We start from the raw sequence: 23,021 nt of genomic DNA on the forward strand, positions 1-23,021 counted from the left end.
GCAAAATTGATAGAGTTAAAGCATAAAGCAAAATGAAAAAGAAAGTTGTTCAAGTTTAGTGCAATCTTTTAAATAAATACATCTTGATGTTCTAAACATGCTAATTTTAACACATAAAGTACATTTTAGCACAATAATATTAAAATATATACGACTTTTATATATACTTTTTTAAAAGATCAATAGAATTAACAAGGCAGTACACATGTGACCTTTTATAAATTAATCAATTGCCCCCTATTTGTTAATGCACAAGTCACAAAAAAAACATGCCAGACCTGTCTGTAGTGGAAAAACCAATTGAATGAACGCAGCTTTCAATAGTGTGATGATTTTTTGCGTAACTTCGCGATGTACGCTAGCGCAGTATGATGGAAGTGAATCTAATTTTGCCCAAAATTTGTTGAATTAGCTCCCCCTAAAAACCTGGCACCACCACTGCTTCCAGCATCTGCTGCTCATACACACAAATAGTCTGCTTCTCAGAAAATGTATCAGGCACAGGCAACCAAAAGAACAGATCAAGCACCAGTTAGCACCCATACTATGTCAGCATGACAAAGCAAGACACTTTACCCATTTGGGGATACGCTATCACCGTTAAATGGGGGATGTGTATATGAACTATAAGATGACCAAACTAGTTTGTAGTATGCTATATTATTTATTGAACCAATCAGAGACATGGTAAGACTTATGGGGATTAAGCTTAAAAATGCTAAGAGATTATTAAAGCTCTATTTTGATTGGTTATTGGAATGATTATATCATGATATTAACCAATCAGAAGCACTGTATGAAAGGCAGTAGTGTAATAAGACTTAAAATTGCTGAGAGATTATAAAAGCTCTATTTTGATTGGTTGCTGAAATAATTATGTCATGCAATTGACCAACCAGGGGCACTGTACAAGAGGCAGTGTGTAATGCACATGAGGTTAATTATAAGTAATTTATCCTTAACTTTTCAAACATGCTGACATAACTTATGTAGCACTATATAGTATACACATACTCACTATATACAAAATACTGATAAAAATAATTACTTGACCAATGTTCATGAATAAGCTTTGTGCAACATTATGTTAATACAAATTTACAACTTATATACTACTATTAATATACATGAATTTGTTAATTTTACAATATACAGAAGAATGTAGTTAACATTATTTTACAGTATTAATTGTATTAGATACAAATATTACATTTGACTGTTTGGAGGACAAAAATGCTAACTGCATGGGCTGCTTGATGCACAAAAGGGTTAACTGCTATGGCTAAGCAAAGGCACTTTTGTTCTCAAGGCAGCCCATGCAAGTAGCCTTTTTGCGCTCCAAACAGTTGAGTTATGAACCCTGTTTTGATAATCATATGAGGAAATATATTACATCGATAAGGTCCAAACTATACATAGAATTTATTTACTTATTTCCAAATCAGGATCATTTACAACCATAGAAGATATCTTACCTTTCCCAGAATCCTTTGTAATATGATACATCACCTCATTTCATCAAATTCCACTCCCATTACTTTGTACAGGTTCCCTTTGTTTTCATTTTGAGAATAGACTGGCTAAATGTGGGTCGATAGTCAAGAAATAAAGATATTTTGCACAATCTGGATGTACTCTGTTCTTTCAGGTATATTTCATCACTATCGACCCATGTTGCACTAGATAGTAAATCAGTACAGAAAATGGAAATGGGAGAAATGCATTGTGGGAAGTGTAAGGTATCTTCTTTGATTTACAATTACAATGTCCAATTTCACACCTTGAAACTTCATAATCCTCCATTTCATTTTCAAACAATGTACACAAAGCCTTGGCCTGCTTTTGTGCTCTTAATAATACAATGTATGTACAATCTTAATACCAAAGAGCTCATTTACAATGGTGATTGACATAAAGCTGTCATTTTTATTATATGCATATACCATTATATATATTTGGGGGGGTTGAATGTCATGGAAGAGATGGGACATCCAGGGAGGGGGGGCTTTGGGTCACTCGCATACCAAAGTGGTACGCATGCTCGTCCCAAAAATGTTGAAAAAGGGTTGATTTTTGGCCTTGTGGCGGTGTCGACGTTTTTAGAAAAAAAGGGTGGTGCTTTTCAGGTAAAGTTTCGACGTTTAGGGTATTTTTTTCAGCTTCAGTGGGTTTGTTTTAGAATTTACGCCGTTTAGGGGTCCATTTTAGTTTCTTATGCCGAATTACAACATATTTTAGGGGTAAGATTTACAGAGCCTTACGCCAATAAGGGGTGAAATTTGTCCACACTGATTACGCCATTTAGGGTCCATTTTTGAGGTGCTGGGACGAGCATGCATACCACTTTGGGGGGACATGACAGCCACAAAATTCCATGCTCAAGTGTACATTTATTTATGTCTGTTAATATTGCTGTTTTTTGTTTGAAAACACAACATATTACGTCCCATACAGGTGTCAAAGAACAGCAACTCAACAATTGGAAGGTTTAACCGTTTTGAAACCACCAACTTGCGACTTTGTGCTAATATCCTGTGAACAGACCACAAATGATATATAATTGCACAATTGTGTGCCAAGTAGAGCAATTTTGTCTAAATTGCATAAATATATCACAACATATTGTACATGTACTTTACACTTCATGGCCATTGTCATGAATTCATATATATGAAACATATAAAATGTATATAAAATTAATCCTTAATGCTTTCAAGACATATAATTACAACTGCTTGCCAAGAACAACAGCCTGAACACTGATGTGCCAAGTGTTTCCAAGGACATATATCATGATAATGTGACACAATTTGATTCAATCATACCGAAAGAGACAATTATGACAATTTAGTTACTACCATCACCAACTTGCCAAGTAATCAATAACCAATATTCTTACATCCTAAGCACAGTTGTAATGACCTTTTTATAATGTACACTTTCATATGCATTTTACTGTTGGTCCCTACAGTTTCTGTCAAAGAAGAACGGCAGTTGTTTACATTTTGAGAGCATGCACAGCGTCTGATTGGCTGATTCAATTGTCTGACAATCATAACAGACATGGTAATCTGATTGGCCGATTACGCATCAAAACGTTAGCCGGCGCAAAAGAAAGTTCCACATTAACATTAACAGGGCGCTCGTGTCAATCTGAGCAAGAGACTGCTGTTCTTCTCTGAAACCGAGTGTAGTATTTGCCTGCATCCCAGCTTCACAATTGCCACCTTTGGACTGGATGGATCAGAGCATATCACATATGTATAGCATTGTTGTCATATAAACAGGAAATCAAGAAGACAACTGGATCTACTCCTATAATGGGCTATTCCATTTAATATCCACACTACCCCTGTGGAAGATTTTGGAAATTCTTCCACAGAGGGAGCATGAGTTTCAAATAGAATCAACAGTTGAGTAACTTCCATTTGAAATACTCACTCCAGTTGTGGAAGATATAGGCAAAGCCATAATACAGGGGGAGTATGGGTTTCAAAATGATTAGCCCTGACTAATTACATTTCAAAAACATACTCCCCCTGTGGAAGATATTTCCAAAATCTTCCACAGGGGTAGTGTGGATTTTAAATGGAATAGCCCAATGCTTTGCATGCTGGTCATAAGCTTCAACATAAAAAGTCCAAATTTTGAGATATTTTCTCAAGAGCTATCTCAAGAACCATTGAACAAAGATCAGGCTTGTTTGTACTCATTTTTATGAATTTTTCATACCAAATCCAAATATGGTCACGTATGTATAGCATTGTTGTGTCATATAGACACAGGAAACTAAGAAGACAACTGGATCTACTCTTAAGGTGGTTCGAAACGATGTTTCTGGAAAACAGAAACTGAATTTAGAACCATTTGAATAAATTGAATAAGTTAAGCTAAGTACACTGAGCAAAATAGTTTTTGTTTGAAGGAAATCGGACATACGGTTGTCAAGATATACATGTTTTTAGTTTCTTTGTATTCTATTGTTTTTGCCAATATATTGATGAAGTTAATGAGGAAAATTGGCAAATTGTGCTCATGAATATTCATGTGTGCCAATATTATACCAATATCTTATGAATAAACCTTCATACTAATTTTATTTCATATGATTTTGACATGAAACTTTGCCAATGTGTTTCTATGGCCTAAAAAGATTAAAATGTGATTTTCCGCCCATCTAATTTGCATATTTGCATAATTAATTAGTATTATACAAAAGGCTAATTAATTATGCAAATATGCAAATTAGATGAGCGGGACAATCACATGTTAAAGGTTTAGGTCATAGAGACACATTGGCAAAGTTTCAGGTCAAAATTCTAAAGGTAAAAGTAGTATGAAAGTTTATTCATAAAATATTGGGAAAATATTGGCAAAAATTAATATTAATGAGCACATTTTGCCAATTTTCCTCATTAACTTCATCAATATATTAACAAAAACAATAGAATACAAAGAATCTTTCAACAACAATATCTCAAAACCGTTTGTCCGATTTGGCTCAAATTTTAGAATTAAGATTATTTTGCATATCTCTCTGCAACAAGTCTATTTTAATCTCAATCAGAGCAACTTGATTTTGCCTTTCGTACCCCCTTAAGTGTCTGACATATTATCAGATAGATTACCCATGGCAGGTGTCAAGGATTAAATGTATGCCTTCTCGATGTCACACTCTTGTTTTGTGGCTAAATATAATGCTTTAAGATCCAATTAATTTACAACATTCAAATCATGACTTGAAGTCATAAGCCTACCTACATGTAATAGCCTGCTTCATTCGTTACTGTCAATGCAGTAAGCTTACAAAAGCACAAATAAGATTGAATATGTGATGTGATCAAGCAATATCAGTCAGAAGTTAGAAATATTGACTTTGAGATAAAGCCTCAAAACTTTGAGATCAGATGTTCACATCTTTTGAACTGGTTGACCAAATTCAATAGGGTTTTCTGCAAAATATAGCTTTGCAAATCCTGTTTACAATCCTGTAAGAAATAGAAAATTGAATATGTCTGACTTCAGACTGATTTTGCTTGATCACACTACATATGCTTTTGGAAATAGCATATGCTTTCTATGCCATCATTGTCAAAAGCCAAATAACTTTGAATCATTTGCTCTCTCCATTATTGCATATGAATTGTGGGGCAGATGCATGTGATGACCAAGATCTCACAGCCAGTTCCTATCAGGGTAACACCTGGCTGTCCGTACACCCTTCCATGGCCCCTGGGCATTATGAGAGAGAAGTGATTCAGCCGTGCATAACTTACCCAGGTAAAAAAAATCACTAATTGACCCGCTATCCTTGAACTGATCCCTCCCTGAAACATTGAACAGATTTAATTGACAGGAAGGATGCATCAGTCTTTGCTCACCACCACTCACTACTTAAATGTTTTACAGAATCCTTTTTATTGCTCTGCATGCTCACCGTATAGGCTTCAACATGAAAAATCCAAATTTTGAAATATTTCTCCAAAATTCCAAGAGCTATATCAAGAACCACTGAACCAATACACGGCTTGTTTGTACTCATTTTAATGCATTTTGCAAGCTGATTCCAACTGTGATCATGACAATTTACAATTCTGACATTTTTTAATTTTTTTAGAAAATTTGTAACTTGTCGCCTGCAGTCAACGCCCATGTGGAGAGTGTCAAAATAGTGAAACAAGAAATGCTGTACTTGTCAAATTTGTGCACATTTGAACACATCGCTGGTTGTTATGTTAATTTCATTTTTCAAAACCGGATTTTTAAATAAAAATAAAACAAGAAAAACAAAACCCATTAATGTGACACGTGCACTAACCATTCACAGGCAAAAGGTTATGCAAGCAGTTAACCTTAATTAATTAATAAGTTGTTATAGGCAGATTGCTCACACCCTATTACATAATCACTGGACCCTGAAAGTGATAAAATACACTTTGTAACACAAGCTGTATGCTTGCTACAGCGAGGTAGACAGAACAAGAAAATAACTTCAACAGGTTGCTAAACTAATGCTTAGGATAAGGACACTAGGATATAGGGTAAGAATTTAGGGTTAGAGTGAGACTAGGGTCAAAATTACAGAATGGCGATGTACAAATAGCATGAGGTCAAATACTGATTGGAAGGGATTTCTCATTAAGAGTTTCAGAAAGTTGTCAATTTCTTCAATCTGAAATTGTAGACTATCTTACAAGTGCCTCTCAGAGGCATACCCAGGAGAGTAGCTTTAACGGCTTCATCCTCAAGGTTTTACATAAAATTGAGTAAAATCAACCTGTTTTGGTCACATGTCAGACACTCAGCTTCCCTTGGTGAGCCCCCTCCCCCAGCAGGCTGAAGGTTTTTGGACATGTTCCTGCAAATGCCAACCTGACACCAAGAGTCAGTATCATATCACTAAACACATTTAACACTTCGTATCTCAAGTATACCCTTTTACTATACATAACTTTACGAAGAGTACCTGTAGTAAATCCCTATTACTATGGTGCGTACCGATCATATAAAGTCATTGTAGTGATATGAATTTTTCGATGCGTCGTAAGTTACGATTGATTTTGAGACTTACAGAGCTTAGTAAAGTTTTGTGAAACAGACCAGAGTTTTGTCATTGACATATTGTTGATTAATCATAAATATCACCTTGATTTGGATGAACTGTCCATTTTCATGATGACCTCATCAACATTTGACAGAAAAACATAGCAGCATCTCCTATATTGAGGCCGATTCTGAACTTTCCAGAATTACTGAATTTCTTTGTAACCAATCTTTGTGTACATGAGTGGCCATAAATATGAGAAGTGAACAACAACTCTTGGCCAAATAAATTCCTTTTGTCCAAACTGATACAACCAAGTATATGTATGATTGATTTTTACATAGATCCTGCTGAAAATCTCTCATCACAAAATGGGCTATTCCAGTTGAAATCCATACACCCCATATAGAAGGTATGATCTTAATCACCTACACAAGGGGTAGATTCCAAACGGAGTCACCTATTCAGATTAAGTTGACCTGAGTGGTTTTCATTTTGCAAGAGCAGCCTCCAAAAAGCCAATATGATGATAAATCACTGGGAATCAATCTGGCTGACATACTGAGTACTCAAGTGGTTTCAATTTGTTACATCAGTCTACACAGTAGCCATATATGATGAGAAATCACTGGGAATCAATCTTGCTGGTTGTTAGCACAGTCTACACAGTAGCCATATAATGAAAAAAAATTGCTGGGAATATATCTACTTTGGCCTGGATGGTAGAGGTGATCTTGGTGGTTGCCGTATTGGTTGTTCTTCTTTCCTTCCTGGGTTGAAGTATGTGTGTGTAATTTTCTTGTTCCTTGGCGTAGGCATTGGACCTTTGTTGGATGCATCCTGACCTGGCATCAACTGGTTGTTTGACTGACCCATATGACCTGCATTTCCTGTTTTTATAGAAACAGAAAAAAAAATGAACAAAACAAACACATTTTTAGAAATTTTACACAAAAACATATTAAATAAATAAATAAATTTCGGTATTTATATAGTGCCTTACCACAGATCACGGAGTGTTCAAAGTGCTGTAATTTCGCTGCCATGGTGAATCATCACAAGTCAGATCGCATCAACTAGGCATTGTGCAGCCAGAATAGCGCAAACCTTAGATTGTAACATCCACCATTTATCTGTGCAGCTCCCCAAATTCCATAGGGTGAAGGAAGTTTTTGATAGCAAAACAACTAATCACTTTATTTTTAGTTAACCTTGCCTTCCCATCAAATAAGTATATTTTTCGGCACTAACAATTCGGCAATTTTAGCCCATCAGTGCTGTTAATTTTAGCATTTTCATGTCCTTGATCCACCAAGACAAGTTTAGCCTCCAAGCACTGTTAATGTCAGCATTCTACAAATCTGACTTACTCCTTAGTACCAGGGCTGTGACACTCATATTCAAACCCTGTATAAAAATTGAAGTCACTTTACGGCAACTTAATTGACACATCGGCAGTTTGAGTGACAGTTGCTAGGCTTTTTCAGTACACCTAGTAACGTCCTGGTAACGCTCAGGCACTTTAGCCTAAAATTTACGCGACGGTTCGCACAACAACGCTGTGCGTACGCATTTCTGCCACGGTGGAATAGACTTATCCTATATTCAATTGACAAGTTCGTATTTGATTGACAGTTGCTGGGCATTTTCAGTACACCAAATTTATCCAAGATGGCGCCCATCGACTGCCAATTTTTCGGACCCTTTCCAGCAAAAATACAGCTTATTTAGCCAGTCTCGTCATAGGGTCATCGAACAGAATATTTTCCTAGCATATTGAGCTAACTCCTCAGCTATTTGGTTTTTCACGATATGATAGTAATAGAAAGATTCGACCAAATTTTCGCCGTTTTTTAAGCCATTTAATTTTTTTTTTGAAACGATGACGTAAACATTGCATCATCTCTTCCACAGGTAATACACTCCTACACGCATAGGGTACTATCCCATCACATGCATTATATCGCGCATATAGGCTGAATGACTGACTTCATTTGCGCAAACGAGTGGCTTATCCTATAGTATATTAGTACTCGAGAATCCTTGTTAGTACCCCCACCGCCCATTCACCTCAATCAATTAGACCCCTGATCTACCTACCTAAGAACTCTACATTGCCGTAGATTTCTCCTGCTGGAGCGCCCTCTACACACACCATGTCATATGTTTCCCCATCGTCATCAATCGCGATCTCTGGGTTACAATTCTCGTCTGTACTCCCCTGTCCACCTGCAAATACAGAAAGCAAAGTAATGAATGCTGTTAGCAATGGACTATTCCAATTGAAACCCATACACCCCCTATGGAACACATGATCTTAATCTCCCACACATGGGGTGTAGATTTCAAATGGAGCCACCCATTCAGGTAACCCTATTTGAAAGACGCACTCTCTTCCACAGTAATATCTTCCACAGAGGGTGTTTGGATCTCAAATGGAATTGCCAAATGCCTCTCCCATACTGTAATCATTGTAATACACATTTTGTAGGGTGTATAAGTTATCATGCCAATGACTTTGATGGAGATCAAAGGCACAGAAGGGGTGTAGGCATAATATACAGGTTTTCCCTGACAGAACTGTTTAATCCAAAATTGAAATATCTCGGTATTTTGATTCCTGATCCTTGCAAACTGATCATGAGTGTAACTTAAAAATTAAGGTTCAATAAATTGGACTAAACATTAATTGCATGCTTTTGAAGTCAAACAATTTTCATAAATATAAACAATAAAATAAGTTTAAGTTGTCCAAAATTCACAATTTTGCGGTGATATTTGAGTGGGAGTTGGCCCCTGATCGGCCAAAATATTCAAAGTTGCAATTGGGCTACCAACTTGTGCTTTGGTAACACTGATTTAGGCCTCTACAAGATTTCAATATACAAGGCTCATTCCCTTACCTTGAATATTGCATAGCACATATACATCTCCATCTTCTGCCTCTCCTTGTTGTGCTTCATTAATATTATCCTGCGATTGATCCATCGTAGATGATCTCTGTAACACTTGTGGAGACTTATTGCCTGGTTTTGGTAGAACTGCCGGTTTTCTTTGCTGATCCACAGCATTGCTTGCCTGACTGTTATTTCTGTTCATCCCGGATTCAACGCCTAATCCGAGTTTAACGGCTTCTTCCGGGCTAATATTTCCGTAATAATCGTCGCTACATGTTTCTTCAGGAGGGGAGGGGTGGTTCACTGGACAAAAATCAGGAGTGGAGATTCCGGGTGGTAGCCGTGTTCGATCCGGGTTCTTGTCTTCTACTTCAAAGTAGACAGCACCAGGAGTGTTCATGTGTTCAGGGTTTTCTATTTTTTCTGATTTGGTAGTTTTTGGAGCTGCTGATGCTTCTGATGGTTGATGATTGGGGACTATGTATTCTTCCTCTTCTTCAGCTGTCAAAATATGAACGAAAAAGTTTTTGTAAATAAATTGAAAACTACATAAAGCCGACCTTATTGTTGGTGACTTAAAGACCCATTCAGTGGTCCCAGCACAATTAGTGTAAAAAATTGCTTAAAAGTGAAGGACAAGCCATTCAAATTGTCATTTGGTATTTTTGAAATGACAGATTTGGCAACAAACAAAGAAAACAGCAGTACTGACGAAGTTGAAGCCCCATTCAAATACATGTAGCTAATTTAGATACTGTCAGTATCTAAATTACAGATTCGAGTAAAATGTCTTAAATACACAGCTTTCGGCTGAACCACTCGCAGGCTATGTTAGTACATCTATGACAATGACAAAGGTACCAAAATCTGAATTTTGATGATCGTCCGGGTGAGCAAATCACTGAATGGGCCTTTAATAAAGGATACTGTTCTAATTAGCAGCCTCTACATCATCCTACTTTTGGTTCTTCCTTCAAGTAATAGTCCCATAGGCGTAGATCCCAGGGGTGGGGATGGGGGATGATCCATACAATCATCCCCCCAATGTTGACACCTGAATATGGGTTTCTGACCAAATTAACCTCATATTTAGCCATTTTAGCCCCAAAAGTGCAAATTTTCGTGTGCTTCACACGCATTTATTCCACTTTTGAATCATATTTCACCAATTTAGCTACAAAATAGCAATAATTTTTCATGCGCTTTGCGTGCATTTGTACCATAAACTTTATCTGTCGCCAAAAGGTGCTGGATTCACTATACTTCCAAGACTTTTTTCCAATCCCATCCCCCAATGTCAAAAAGATATCTACGCCACTGAATAGTCCATTTCAATAATTCCTATTGCACAATAAAATTAGACTGCGTTATTATCTATGTGCAGATTGCTACGAGTGCGTACACTCTACCAGACGAACGTGTGGTTTGAAAATGTCTGTATCAACAATGACATATTCTGATTATAATCGCCCTCAAGTCCTATTGTTATAACTCACAACTCATCCTCTGATGCTGAGTGGATTTGAACCCAATGACTTCAAGACCAAGATAACAACTAACCTGTATTAATGGATGGATTTGAACTGCCAAATGATTCTTCCGGATACTGATATTCATGATCATCTTCCCCATCTGATACATCATTGTCATTACTAAGAGCTGTCCTATCGTCCCTCAAGTCCTATTTTTATAACTCAAAGACTCAATCTCTGATACTGAATGGATTCAAATCCATGACTTCAAGTCTACACTAACCTGTATTAATGGAAGGGTTTGAGCTGCCAAATGATTCTTCCGGATACTGATACTCATGATCATCCTCTCCATCAGATACATCATTATCATTACTTAGAGCTGTGGAATACAAACATACAAATATTAAATTAAGAACGCAAATACAATGTACGACACAAGTAATGTGCAAGGATCACAAATCAAAGTCTGTCCTTCACATAAGCATACAATGGAATTAGTCTATTACCAAGACTTCAATGAGGGATATTAGACAGCTATATTTATCAGGCTATACCAGTTGAAATCCATTCACCCCCTATAGAAGATATGACCTTAATCTTCTACACAGGGAGTGTAGATTTCAAATGGAGTCACCCACTCAGGTAACCCCATTTGAAATTCACACTCCTGTGTAGAAGATTAAGGTTGTGTCTTCCATAGGGGGTGTGTGGATTTCAACTGGAATGGCTCATTCTGTAGCTGTATAATCCCTGTCTTGATACTATACTAGGCTAACGCTGAGTAAGCTTACATGAAGGTAAAAACATAAAGCATGCATTGATTGAATTATTTTCAGCACTAAGAGGGCCTTGACTGGACTAGTGTGATTTGGCATTGTATAATTTAACAGTATTCAGGTGTAATCCTCAATATTTGAATTGTTCTTAAAGAACTAATTTAGAAGACTTGGGAATTAACATTCCAGGATTTTAGGTGAAGTGTGCACTCAATTTAAAAGAAAATGTGATTTATGATCTTCCAAAATGCTTTAATGCTTAAAATAAAGTATCATTTAAATGCCTAGCATGACATTAATATCAAGCAAGCATGCAAGCAATGATATGTTAAGCATGCAAATTGCAATTACTAAAGCACTACAATACATTAGCAGACAAAATGTCATTTTCAAAACACATGTTGGTTTTTTTCATTAATTCCATGATTTTCATTAGTTTAATATTTGGAATCATGCCAAATGAATTAATTGGTTAATATTAAGAAGCTTAATGGACACCTTCCCAAACTCTAAATCGATCCCCTCTCCCCATTAAAGCAACTTCATGATGAGTTGTCTGTACTGAATGGATGTCAACATTCCATGATTTCACAATCTGCGTGTTTACATTGAGCACTCTGTATTTTACTCGGTATTACCCGGTAACCCACAATCCGATTCAGGCAACAACCACCACGTTTCTACAGGCGCTTAAAATAAGGGTTGCGGTGTGTACCGGAAGTACTGAAAGTATTTTCCTGACCCCAAGCTGCTTTTAAGGTCACGAAGTGATACATGAAATCAACATAGAAGATGTTCAACACCCAGCAACCGTTAACCGTTGTGTTTCCACTGGCAGAAATAACGGTGTCACACCCCATCGTCTACCTCATGAGGTGGATCACGGTTGCCGGGTGTCCACACCGCATCACTCTGAACCGATCTGTTTCCACTGGGCACATTAACCGGTAATACTCTAAACTAAACCGCATTACCCGCCAACCGTTCCCCAGTAGAAACACGCAGAGTGATCATACAATAATAACCGATTGTAGTATTGTACTTTGGATTATGAATGCACTTTATGGTAACAAAAATGTGAGTGAGGTGGTCTGTCAGAATCAGATATTTGAATTTAGCATTGATCACATAGAATCAAAAAGGATAATAATTTGTGGCGTTTACAATTTCGGCTCTCTTGCTCCCTCTTAAAACAAGCTTGGCTCTAGTAAGCTGTAGAATCTGTGATTGTCTGCCTATAGCTTATAAAAAGAGATTTCATAATTAAGCAGGCTTAGACCATACAACATTATCATGCTTGATTTCGATCTTTGATGTTTTACTGAATGCCTAATTGCTACTGATTTTTAAACAGACCACTTCACAAATGTGTACATCCATATCAAAACGATGCACTTTTCGGCTGCTACATGTGTCTCTTTTCACGTAATAGCTAGGATAAATACCAGACTAATCTCAAGTGGAGGTCACTTCAAATCATCCCCAAGTCACATGGTTAAGGAATATTATCTGTATTCCTACACCATGTGACTTGGAAATGATTTGAAGTGACCTCCACTTGAAATGAGTCCAATATTCATTCCTAGATATTATGTCAAATGAGACACATGTAGCAGCCGACAAGTGCATCGTATTGATATGGATGTACACAAATTAGTCTTGATGATGCAATACCCCGCATAGGAACGTGAGGCGGCAATTTAGGCGGCATTGATACAAGCTGCACAGCATTAGGAGGCAGTCTTGGCCCTTGTTTGGTAGGATCAGGCTTAGCAAATAAATTAGGAGCTGGAAGCTTAGGTGCTTGCTGCTGATGCAGTATGTTAGCAGGCAAAGTTTTGGACTTGTTGGCTACTGGAACGGGGTCTTCCGGATACTCGTAACAATCATCGTCATCGCTATCGCTGAAGTCAGTTTTGTACACCACGGTCGACGCAGGTCTGCCAGTCTCGTCAATCTTGGCTGTATCTGGGAGGATATGCGTGGTGGGGAAAGAAAGACAAACATGCAAAATGACAAACAAATGACAAACAAGCAAGCATGCAAGCAAGCAAGAATACAAAAATCATTCATAAAATGGGCTAAGAGGAGTATGAATTTCATACACCCTCTGAGAAAAATTCAACCTGAATCTTCCACAGAGGGAACACAAGTTTTAAATAGAGTTGTTTATAATGTGCTAATTCCATGTGAAATTCATACTCACCCTGTGGAAGATACTTCCAAGATTTTGCCCAGGGGGAGTGTAGACCTTATGTATCAGCCCAATGTGAGAAAACAATATGGTATGATTTTTTGCATTGAGCACAGGATTGATAAAACATTAAATGTAATACCCATATCATACTAAAATAAATAAATTTTGGATTTATAAAGCGCCTTTCTCCAGATCTTAGAGGACTCAAAGCGCTGTAATTTCGCTGCAATGGTGAATCATCACAATCACGTCGCATCAACTAGGCCAGTTGCTGCCGTACGGCGCACACCTATCCGCATTTAGATTGTAACATCCACCAATTATCTGTGCAGCTCCCCAAATTCCATTGGGGAAGGAAGTTTTTGATAACCAAACAACTAATCACCGATTTTTGCGATACAGGAGGAAACCGGAGATCCCGGAGAAAACCAAGTGCACATGAGTCATTGGGCCGCGCCGGGGCTTGAACCCGGGACCTCAGTGGTGCAAAGCGAGGGAACTACCGCTGCGCTAACTCGCCCTCCCTAAGCAATCGCAAGAAGTGTAGCTTTTTATGCGACATAACTTCCGTCACTTATCGGAAAATCGGTAGCCAATGTCTGATCTTTAACCTATTGTCCTAACGTGGGGGGCGCTGTTGGCTATTCTGAGCCACCGACACCAGACGGTGTCAGTCGGCTCAGAAGATTATCATTATTGATTTTTAATTGCACGCTGCAAGTGCTATGATGATATGGGTATACGGTGAGCTGCTTAAATATGACATAAATAGGGTGGAGCTGATATCATTGGGAACACAAAATTGCTGAAAGTATGGTAAACCAGGATTGCGAAAATCAATGAGAAGATGTCATGGTTCACTGTGTACAATCACAATCATATCTTGCCACATATCACATTCTACTATGGGCTATTCCTCAATATTCCACACAGGGAGTGTGAATTTCAAATGGGGTTACCTGAATATGTGTCTCTAGTGTCTTAGCTAGCCACCCATCTGGCTGTTAGACGGGAGTTTGCTCCTGGGATGTTGACCTTTTTAGTAGACCAACTTTGCAAAACAAGGCCATAGCAAGACATATTTGAATTCTTTGTACCCCCAATGGGCTGTAGAGGTCTGATAAATGTTTTAAAGGTCAAATTAGGACAGGCATTTTTATTCCAACGATGGGCAAACCTCAATTTCTAGCTAAGACCCTCGGTGTCTCCATTTGAAATATACACCACTGTGTGGGAGATTTAGGCCATGTCTTCCATAGGGATGCATAGATTTCAAGAGGATAGCCCATATTATGTCATGCTGCAACCATTTTAGCTCTCCAACACTACATTTTGATGGGCTATATGGTTTATTCATGTATAGCGACTTTCATACTTGATCAATTGTTCAATCAATCAACCAAGCAAATAATCAATCAAACAATCAATCAAGCAAACAATCAATCTGAATTTCATGCAGTACAGACATTGCCAAATCAACTCAATCAATTGAAAATCTTACAGGTTCTTCTGTACTTCACAAGTCTGACTCCAGTATCTTTAGATTTTTTGAATCTTTTGAGTCTTTTCACTCCTCTGGAATCTGTTTTGCCTACATATTAACAAAATCAATACCAGCAAATGAGTATAACAACTTCACTTTGCATAAGGGATGAAATAAAAACTTGACCGGCGGTTGACCGCCGTTTCCGTCCAGTTGCTTTTGCTCTAAACAAAGGTAACCAGACGGAACCGGCAGTCAACCGCCGGTCGAGTTTTGATTTCTTCCCTAAGGTAAAAAGAGTAGATGACATGTGATCAATAGATGCTTAGTTTGTGTGTCAAATAGAAAACCTGCTGAGGCCAGACAATAATTTCAGACCATAACCCAATTGCCAATCAATTTTCAGTGAAAATAAACAATAACAGTCATCAAATTGAGGACATTTTTTCTCTAAATAGGCCTAGCACATACAAAGAGAGGAAATTGAGCATACGTATACCCCCCTTTACCCCCTACAGAACGATCGAGTGTCATCCAGTGCACCTATTTACAAAGCGAGCACTGGGATTTTGTCCTCACTATGCCAAAATGTCCTCACTTTGAATGTGGGAAACTGTATCTTGTCCTCGCTTTGAATGGCTCGGCGAACACACCTCCACACATACACACCCCTAAACATGACTTTATACTTGCAGTTACCTGGGAAATGTTTTGTAATATGTTCCTGCATAGAATGTAGATTTGACATTTTTGGTTGTGTTGAAGGCGAAGCCTTTCTCATTGGTGGCGCTGACACTGTCCTGTTTATCTGGTGTCTGTCTAATGCCGCATCTCGCATCGGTAATTCCAAGTCAAGTTTTTCAAAGATTGGTTCGACTTTAGGATGTCCTGAAATCATGAGAAAATGAAATAAGTTATCAGATGTGTTGATCTCACATATAAAGCAGTTGGGTTCAACTATAAGTCATCAGCTCAACCTCATGACGTCCTGAAATCATAACAAAGTTAAAGAAGTTGTCAAACAAGTCGCTCTCATATAGCCAGCAATTGGGCTCAAAATCTTGTCCATCACTGCCTAGGTAATACGCCCCCACACGTAACGACTCAAACATGTGATAATATACGAGTCAGAGTACCCGTACCATAAACTGTCATCCCAAATCCCATACAAACAAACTCAAAATTAACTTAACAGGAACCCATAATAAACAAAATTGGCTCCTTCACGGTTATAAATTCACTCTTTACGTCTATTTCTGCTCTTGATCATATACACCTACACAGCATGCTATTCCAGTTGAAATCCATACACCCCTTGAAGCATACATGACTTTAATATCCCACACAGGGAGAGTCGATTTCAAAAGGAGTGACCCATTTCAGGTAACCCCATTTGAAATTCACACTCCCTGTGTGGACGATTAAGGTAATGTCTCCCATAAGGGGTGTAAGGACTTCAACTAGAATAGCCCATTGCTGCTATGACACACAACAAGTACCCAGTCACAGTTATACCCAGGGAGATAAGGGTGCTATCCCAGATCCCAGTTGACTGTCTGTATCCAACCCTATCAAACACCCACACATAACACCCTAAAATGCATCATGACTCACTGGGCACAGGATTCAAGCCAATTCAAACATTTAATGCTCTGCTCATAGGCTTCTACATAAAAAATCCAGTTTTGAGATATTTTCTCAAAATATCAAGAACTATCTTTAGAACCACTGAACCAATACTAGGCTTCTTTGTACTCATTTTAATGCATTTTTCATGCTGATTCCAAATATGGTCATGTAAATTTATAATTCTGAAATTTTTTAATATTTAAAAAAAATTGAAACTTGTCTGTCTGCAGTCGCTGTGATAAGAACCCATTTTTCATTTCCTCGTTTTAGATCTTTTTCCTTCTGATGCGGTGCACATGATAGCAACCCCATTGCATTTCCGATTAGTTACGCAGAAGTTACGCAAAAACTTCATGGAGTTATTGCAAAACAAACACAACATATCCTTTGAAGCACAGTCCTGTGAAACAACTTTAATTGGGAACATTTTAAAATTTAAAACGTCAGCAAATTTGTATTGCTTGAAACTAATTGCTATTAACTTTGGGGGTTTGGATGGAGCTCTATGGCTTGAAGCCAAATTAATTTGATGCTTAATTAAGTCTTACTCATTTGCCTGTGATGGATAGCAGTTATGGATGTTAACAGCCAAAATAATTGCTGACTTGAAATTTGCAATATACAAAATGGTTTGTTGTTTATATCTGCAGAAGAACATTGCCAATTACAGATTTTGTTCTGTAAAATGTTTTTGGTACGTGCAGAGCACAAACACTGGTTTCTACCAGATACAGGATTTGAACCCCTCATCTTCAACCTTGGGGGTAACTCGAGTTTCGATTAGGTAGGGAGATAATATTAAGAATCTGAAAGTAGACCCATCATAATAGTTTTGAAGCCAAATTTAAAGATATTAGCAGAGTTTAGCAATTTTCAAAAACTTGTTGCCTACAAAGAGGGCAAAATTGGGCTATTTTCTGAAAATAATTTGTGAAAATTGCAAAAAAATGACCCATTCATTTACTAAAATTGGCCTACAGAAAGGGGTCATTGATATAACAAATGGTTGAAAATGTGACCCATGATTGCAGCATGTCCCTTTATGGTCATCTGAGTACACCCCCTATTAAGATCTTTAGGGGGAAGGGTAACCTTATGGTTCTTGTACTGAGTAACTCCCCTCCCCTGGATCTTTAAGTAGGTATTATAGTCCACTTTTAACAAAGAACCTGAATAAGCCTGATAAACAGCCTGAAAATGACCAGAATGGCCCTAAAACGGGCTGAAAATTAAAAAAAATTGCTTAAATCTGGACTACAAAGCCTGAATTCAGACAAAAGCTGAAAATTTACATCACCGTTTAGGGGGAGGGTACTCGTATGGTTATTTATACCGAGTCAACTCACCATTTGGTAATTCTTGTCCTGCATACACAGGTGTTTCGCTCATCATTTCCCCGATTTCTTTCTTGGTTTGGAATATCATCTGCATAGTACTAATAGCATCTAGGTAATCGTTGCTGTAAGTTAATAAGGCATCACGGATGCTCTTTGCCTGCACACAAAAAAGTAACAGTTATTATTGTTATATGGTAGTTTGGAAAAACGACCATTAGATTTACAGCTATAAAATATACCACCATTTAACATGAAATGGGTTAATATTTTTCAAACCTGAACAAATGCCATAATCACAACATAAAATCTTTCATATATAATTGAAGACCGAATTAAAAAGTTTAGTTTGCGTCTGACGTCAGGGCAACGGCGCAGTGTGATTGGTTGCTGACTTGCGCAGTATGGCATTTTTAGTCTGGTTGACAGGACATCATACGCAAACTAGTCTTTTTAAATCGGTCTTCAATTATAGCTTCACATGGCTGAGAGCAGGGTTTGCTGAAGGGGTATTTTCAAATTTTGTTGACCCTTTCAATATTGTGAATATTTCCTCTGAAGGAGTCAAAAACATTGCCCAAGGGGTATTTTTATAATATTATTTTTGAAGACATATTTAACAATATGTTTGTTTATTTTGCCAGGGGGATGTTCCATACAATCATCCCCCAATGTTGACGCCTGTATGTGGGTTTAACCTCATATTTGGCCATTTTAGCCCCAAAAGTGCAAATTTTTGCACGCGTCAAGCGAATTTATTCCACTTTTGCACCATATTTCAACAGTTTAGCTTCACAATGGCAAAATTTTTTGTACCATAAACTTATTCTTTCTCCAAAAGGTGCTGGATTCACTATAATACTTCAAGACATTTTTTTTCAACACCCCCGAGTCAAAAAAATCTACGCCACTGTTTGGATCAGTGGCGGATCTAGAGCGGTCAGGAGGGGGTGGGGGCAATTTTAGAAGAAAATAATAATATGCCCCCTGAGAAGTAAGAAACCTTTGCAAAGCAAAATGAAGACCTAATTTTAGCGACTCGCAATCACTAAAACATACATGGATTGATGCTGACAAAATGTGATGGGTCCTACATATCGGGATTAGGTCCTAAATGCCAAAAGCTGAGAATAAATGCACAATATCGGGTGTTTCTCTATTCAAATCTTGCAATATCTGAACGCGTACGTTTTCAAGATTTTGTACGCATTGGACTTTGGGACTATGGATTTGAAGGAGTCAGAAAAGTGCCTGAACGCGTAAATATGTGTGTTTTGTGCGTCAAAGTAAACCCTGGCTGAGAGTCATATTACCACATTATTTTGGCTTAAAACAGTCAGAAGGGTATATATTATCTATTCATTTTTTTGTAAAGAATAACAAAATTACAACATTATGGCTTTAAAGAGTCTCTCCCTCGATCCATAGGAGATATGGCATACTACAGTAACTCTTTTGAAAGATTGCGATTGAAAGCAGCTTTCTGATGAACAATGTGTACCTAAAATATGAGCGAAAGGTGGTGTTTTTCACCCAGGGAAGTACATATAATTAATGTTACACAACTCTGATTTTCAGGAAAAAGAGTACTTTTTCTGATCATTGTAAACTTTTTAACATATTTTGTAAATTGAGTTTAAAATAAGGTATGTTTTATGCCAAAGCAATTGCAAAAGTTGGTGTAATATTTTCTTGGCTAAGAATATTTTGGCCGATAGGGTAAAATCTGGTGAAGCTCCTAAATTTGGTCATACGTGTGCAGACTATCAGTGGCGGCGCCAGGAATTTTTGTTCGGGGGGAGGGGGGGCATTGAGGGGGCATAACCAATAAATTTTGCACAAAATTGCCGTAAAAATAAATTTGCGTAATTTTGGTTTTTTACTGGGGGTGGGGGCAACAGGGGGGCAAGAGTACCCCCCGTGGCACCGCCACTGTAGACTATCATAATAAATACATGTATAGCTTAATATTAAATGGCTACAGTCAAATTTGTGCACTTTGTTAGAAGTTCTGGAGGCAAAGAAAAGATTAAAAAGGGATCCGTCCTTAAGTCTAACCTTCATATTTAGACCAGGTCTAAAGTTAGACACGGTCTAAAGTTAGACCTGGTCAAACTTGTTTTGTGCATACTTGAGTAGCCCTCAAGAAAGTGCAAAGTGGTGTCATACTTTATTCTAGAACATACGAGTGACTTTCATAATCTTCCACAGATGTTTGTTTTTACATAATATGAATCCATAAAAGCAATCATTCAAGCGTATGACGCTCCCCTGCCTAGCTGCATCATCCATCACCCTCTGGCCATTTCCCTTCTCTGCCTGATCCACCCACACAAAGTCAAACATGAAATTATAAATAGACTCATCATGAAATCATTATCACTGGAACCAAGCACATCAAAGTAGAACTGGGGGACATGGTAGTTCCAGAACCATCATTGTAACGAAAACTATTCAAATTTAGATTTACGCATATTTTTATAATGCAAGGCATGTCATGTTTGCTGTCATTACTGAGTCACTTGATAAACATGCTGATTCATGATAACACATAGTTACAATAGTTTTGTGATGCAACAAAACCTGGTTAATAATTAAAGGGGGTTGAAAAGGGGAAATGCGACATCGTTCACTTTTCCCCCAAGGTATCTGTTCAATTGTTCAAATTTGGTTTGAATCAACAAATAGATTTGTTTTAAAGGATTTTCTACATATAGCTTATAAATGTTTTGTTGTTGCTTGCAAAATCAAGGCATAACCTGGGATTTGCAGAGCATGCCATAAGAAAAATATCTTCCTTTTTGGGTGGAATTGGAATAGAAATAATGAAAATTGATGTGGCCTTGATTTCTTTATAATCTTTACCAGAGATTCTGTGTGACTTCTCTCTTGTCCGAAGGGTCGCTAGTCAGAATTAAAGGTTCTATAGATCGAAGGGTCGCTAGTCAGAAAACCAAATTAAGTTCACTAATCCAAATGTTCTCTAGTCCGAATATAGAATAAGGGTTAGAGTTTAATGTTTAGGGTTAGGGTTAGGGAGCCTTACTCTATATTCAGACTAGAGAACCTTATTTAGTAATTCGGACTAGCGAATGGTAAATTACGTGTTCGGACTAGCGAACCTTCGGATTACGGAGCCTTTGGACTAGGGAACCCTCTGACTAGAGAGTTGTCACCTAACTCTGTTACCCCCTTATTTCCTCCACACACATGATAAGCCTGCATGCTTATAATAGGAATAATTAGTACAAGAAGGCCCATCTGCAACAGCTGAAAGGAGTCATATTTTTTGATGAGTACAATATAGAATTGGCTATTCCAGTTGCCTTCCTCACACCCCTAAGGAAGACATGAGCTTAACTTTCCAAACAGGGAGTGTGAATTTCAAATGGGTGTCACCTGAATGGTTGACTCTGTTTGAAATCTACACCCCCTGTGTGGGAGGTTATTAAGATCTTGTCTTTTATAGAAGCTCATTGGGGGTGTATGGATTTCAACTGGAATAGCCCCACCAATACAGAAATAGTCACATTGCAGCTAGGGTCTTCTTGCATTAATCCTGTGATATAATCATTTGAAAGCCAGCACCTGTTTAAGCAATTTGTTTGCACCTGCATTGCCCCAACAAGATGGAAGTGTGTTTCAGTATGGAATGTGGAAACAAGTTCAGAATATAGCACTATTCACCCTTTGCACGGATCCGCCATCTTGCTACCAAAATGAGGTTCTCCCTGCAAATGCATGCGCAAAAAGTGCATTTTTATTTTCTCACACTTTTTCTAGCAACATGCCAGAAGGCTTTTGCAAAGCATTCAGTAATTAAAGCACACTTTTGACACGCGTACGTACACACACTTTGCGGGTAGAATCTCGTTTTGAGATGACTGTGCCATCCGTGAATAGAATGCCTCTTTGCACCCTAACATTAACACTAACATAATCCCTAATACTAATTATTATTCTAACCGTATCCTAACCTTAAATTCTAACCCTGCATTCTAACACCTACCCCTTAAACAATGGGTGCAAAGAGTAATGTGATCAGGGTTGCCAAAAGATTTCAGCCCGAATCACGGGTCAAATAATCGAAAATTTTTCACTTTACCATTGGTTTCTATGGGGCAGGAAACTAGCGGAAGTCGCGGGAGCCGATGTTGAAAAGTCGCCCACTTTTTTTCTTAACCATTGGTTTCTATGGGACCGGAAATTGTCAAAAGTCGCTGGAAAAATTTTCAAAAGTCGCACAATTGGGCTACCAAATCGCGGGTTTGGCAACCCTGAATGTGATGCGAACAAGATAAATGAGTCACTTGTTGCACTAATATTGATTTTGAGATACTGCCAATAATAGTATTCAACTTCTTTTGTATTTTATTGTTCTGAACAACACTAAAATGACCAATTGTGATGGAGCTATCATTGAAATAAAGCTCTCAAATTGGCACATATGGGACACGATCTGGTCCACGGGGGCCAAAGGTGGCAAATTTGAAACTGAGATAAAGGTAAAAATATGGAGTGAAAAACAATAAAATACATAAGAAAATAGACATCAAAAAACTTGAACTTATAGAACCAAGTATGCTAGACCTTTGGTGTTTTCAGTAAATGATAGCCTATTGTATCTATAATGTAATAATTACAGTAACTCAATTTTTCAAAAATACCTCCTTTGGCCCCCATGGA

The 23,021-nt window shown here is 37.8% G+C and overlaps 1 protein-coding gene across 5 annotated transcripts in view; it reads right to left on the minus strand.

The window, feature by feature from the left end:
- Positions 1–4,601: 4,601 nt before the first annotated feature.
- LOC140143883 (uncharacterized) overlaps positions 4,602–23,021 on the minus strand; it is a 42,733-nt gene continuing 24,313 nt past the window's right edge. Inside the window, exons 6-12 of one of the 5 annotated variants that reach the window (XM_072165709.1) lie at positions 18,348–18,495; positions 16,072–16,260; positions 13,367–13,660; positions 11,197–11,295; positions 9,448–9,942; positions 8,645–8,773; positions 4,602–7,434 (exon numbers count right to left, since the gene is read on the minus strand). In XM_072165709.1, coding sequence (XP_072021810.1) covers positions 7,250–7,434; positions 8,645–8,773; positions 9,448–9,942; positions 11,197–11,295; positions 13,367–13,660; positions 16,072–16,260; positions 18,348–18,495 — 1,539 coding nt within the window. In that variant the 3' untranslated portion in view covers positions 4,602–7,249. Of the gene's footprint in view, positions 7,435–8,644; positions 8,774–9,447; positions 9,943–11,001; positions 11,101–11,196; positions 11,296–13,366; positions 13,661–13,898; positions 13,944–15,390; positions 15,481–16,071; positions 16,261–18,347; positions 18,496–23,021 lie in introns of all 5 variants that reach the window. The other 4 variants (XM_072165712.1, XM_072165711.1, XM_072165710.1 and 1 more) reach the window with 4 other exon arrangements.

Source organism: Amphiura filiformis, unplaced genomic scaffold, assembly GCF_039555335.1.
Source record: "Amphiura filiformis unplaced genomic scaffold, Afil_fr2py scaffold_31, whole genome shotgun sequence".
NCBI classification, from domain to species: domain Eukaryota; kingdom Metazoa; phylum Echinodermata; class Ophiuroidea; order Amphilepidida; family Amphiuridae; genus Amphiura; species Amphiura filiformis.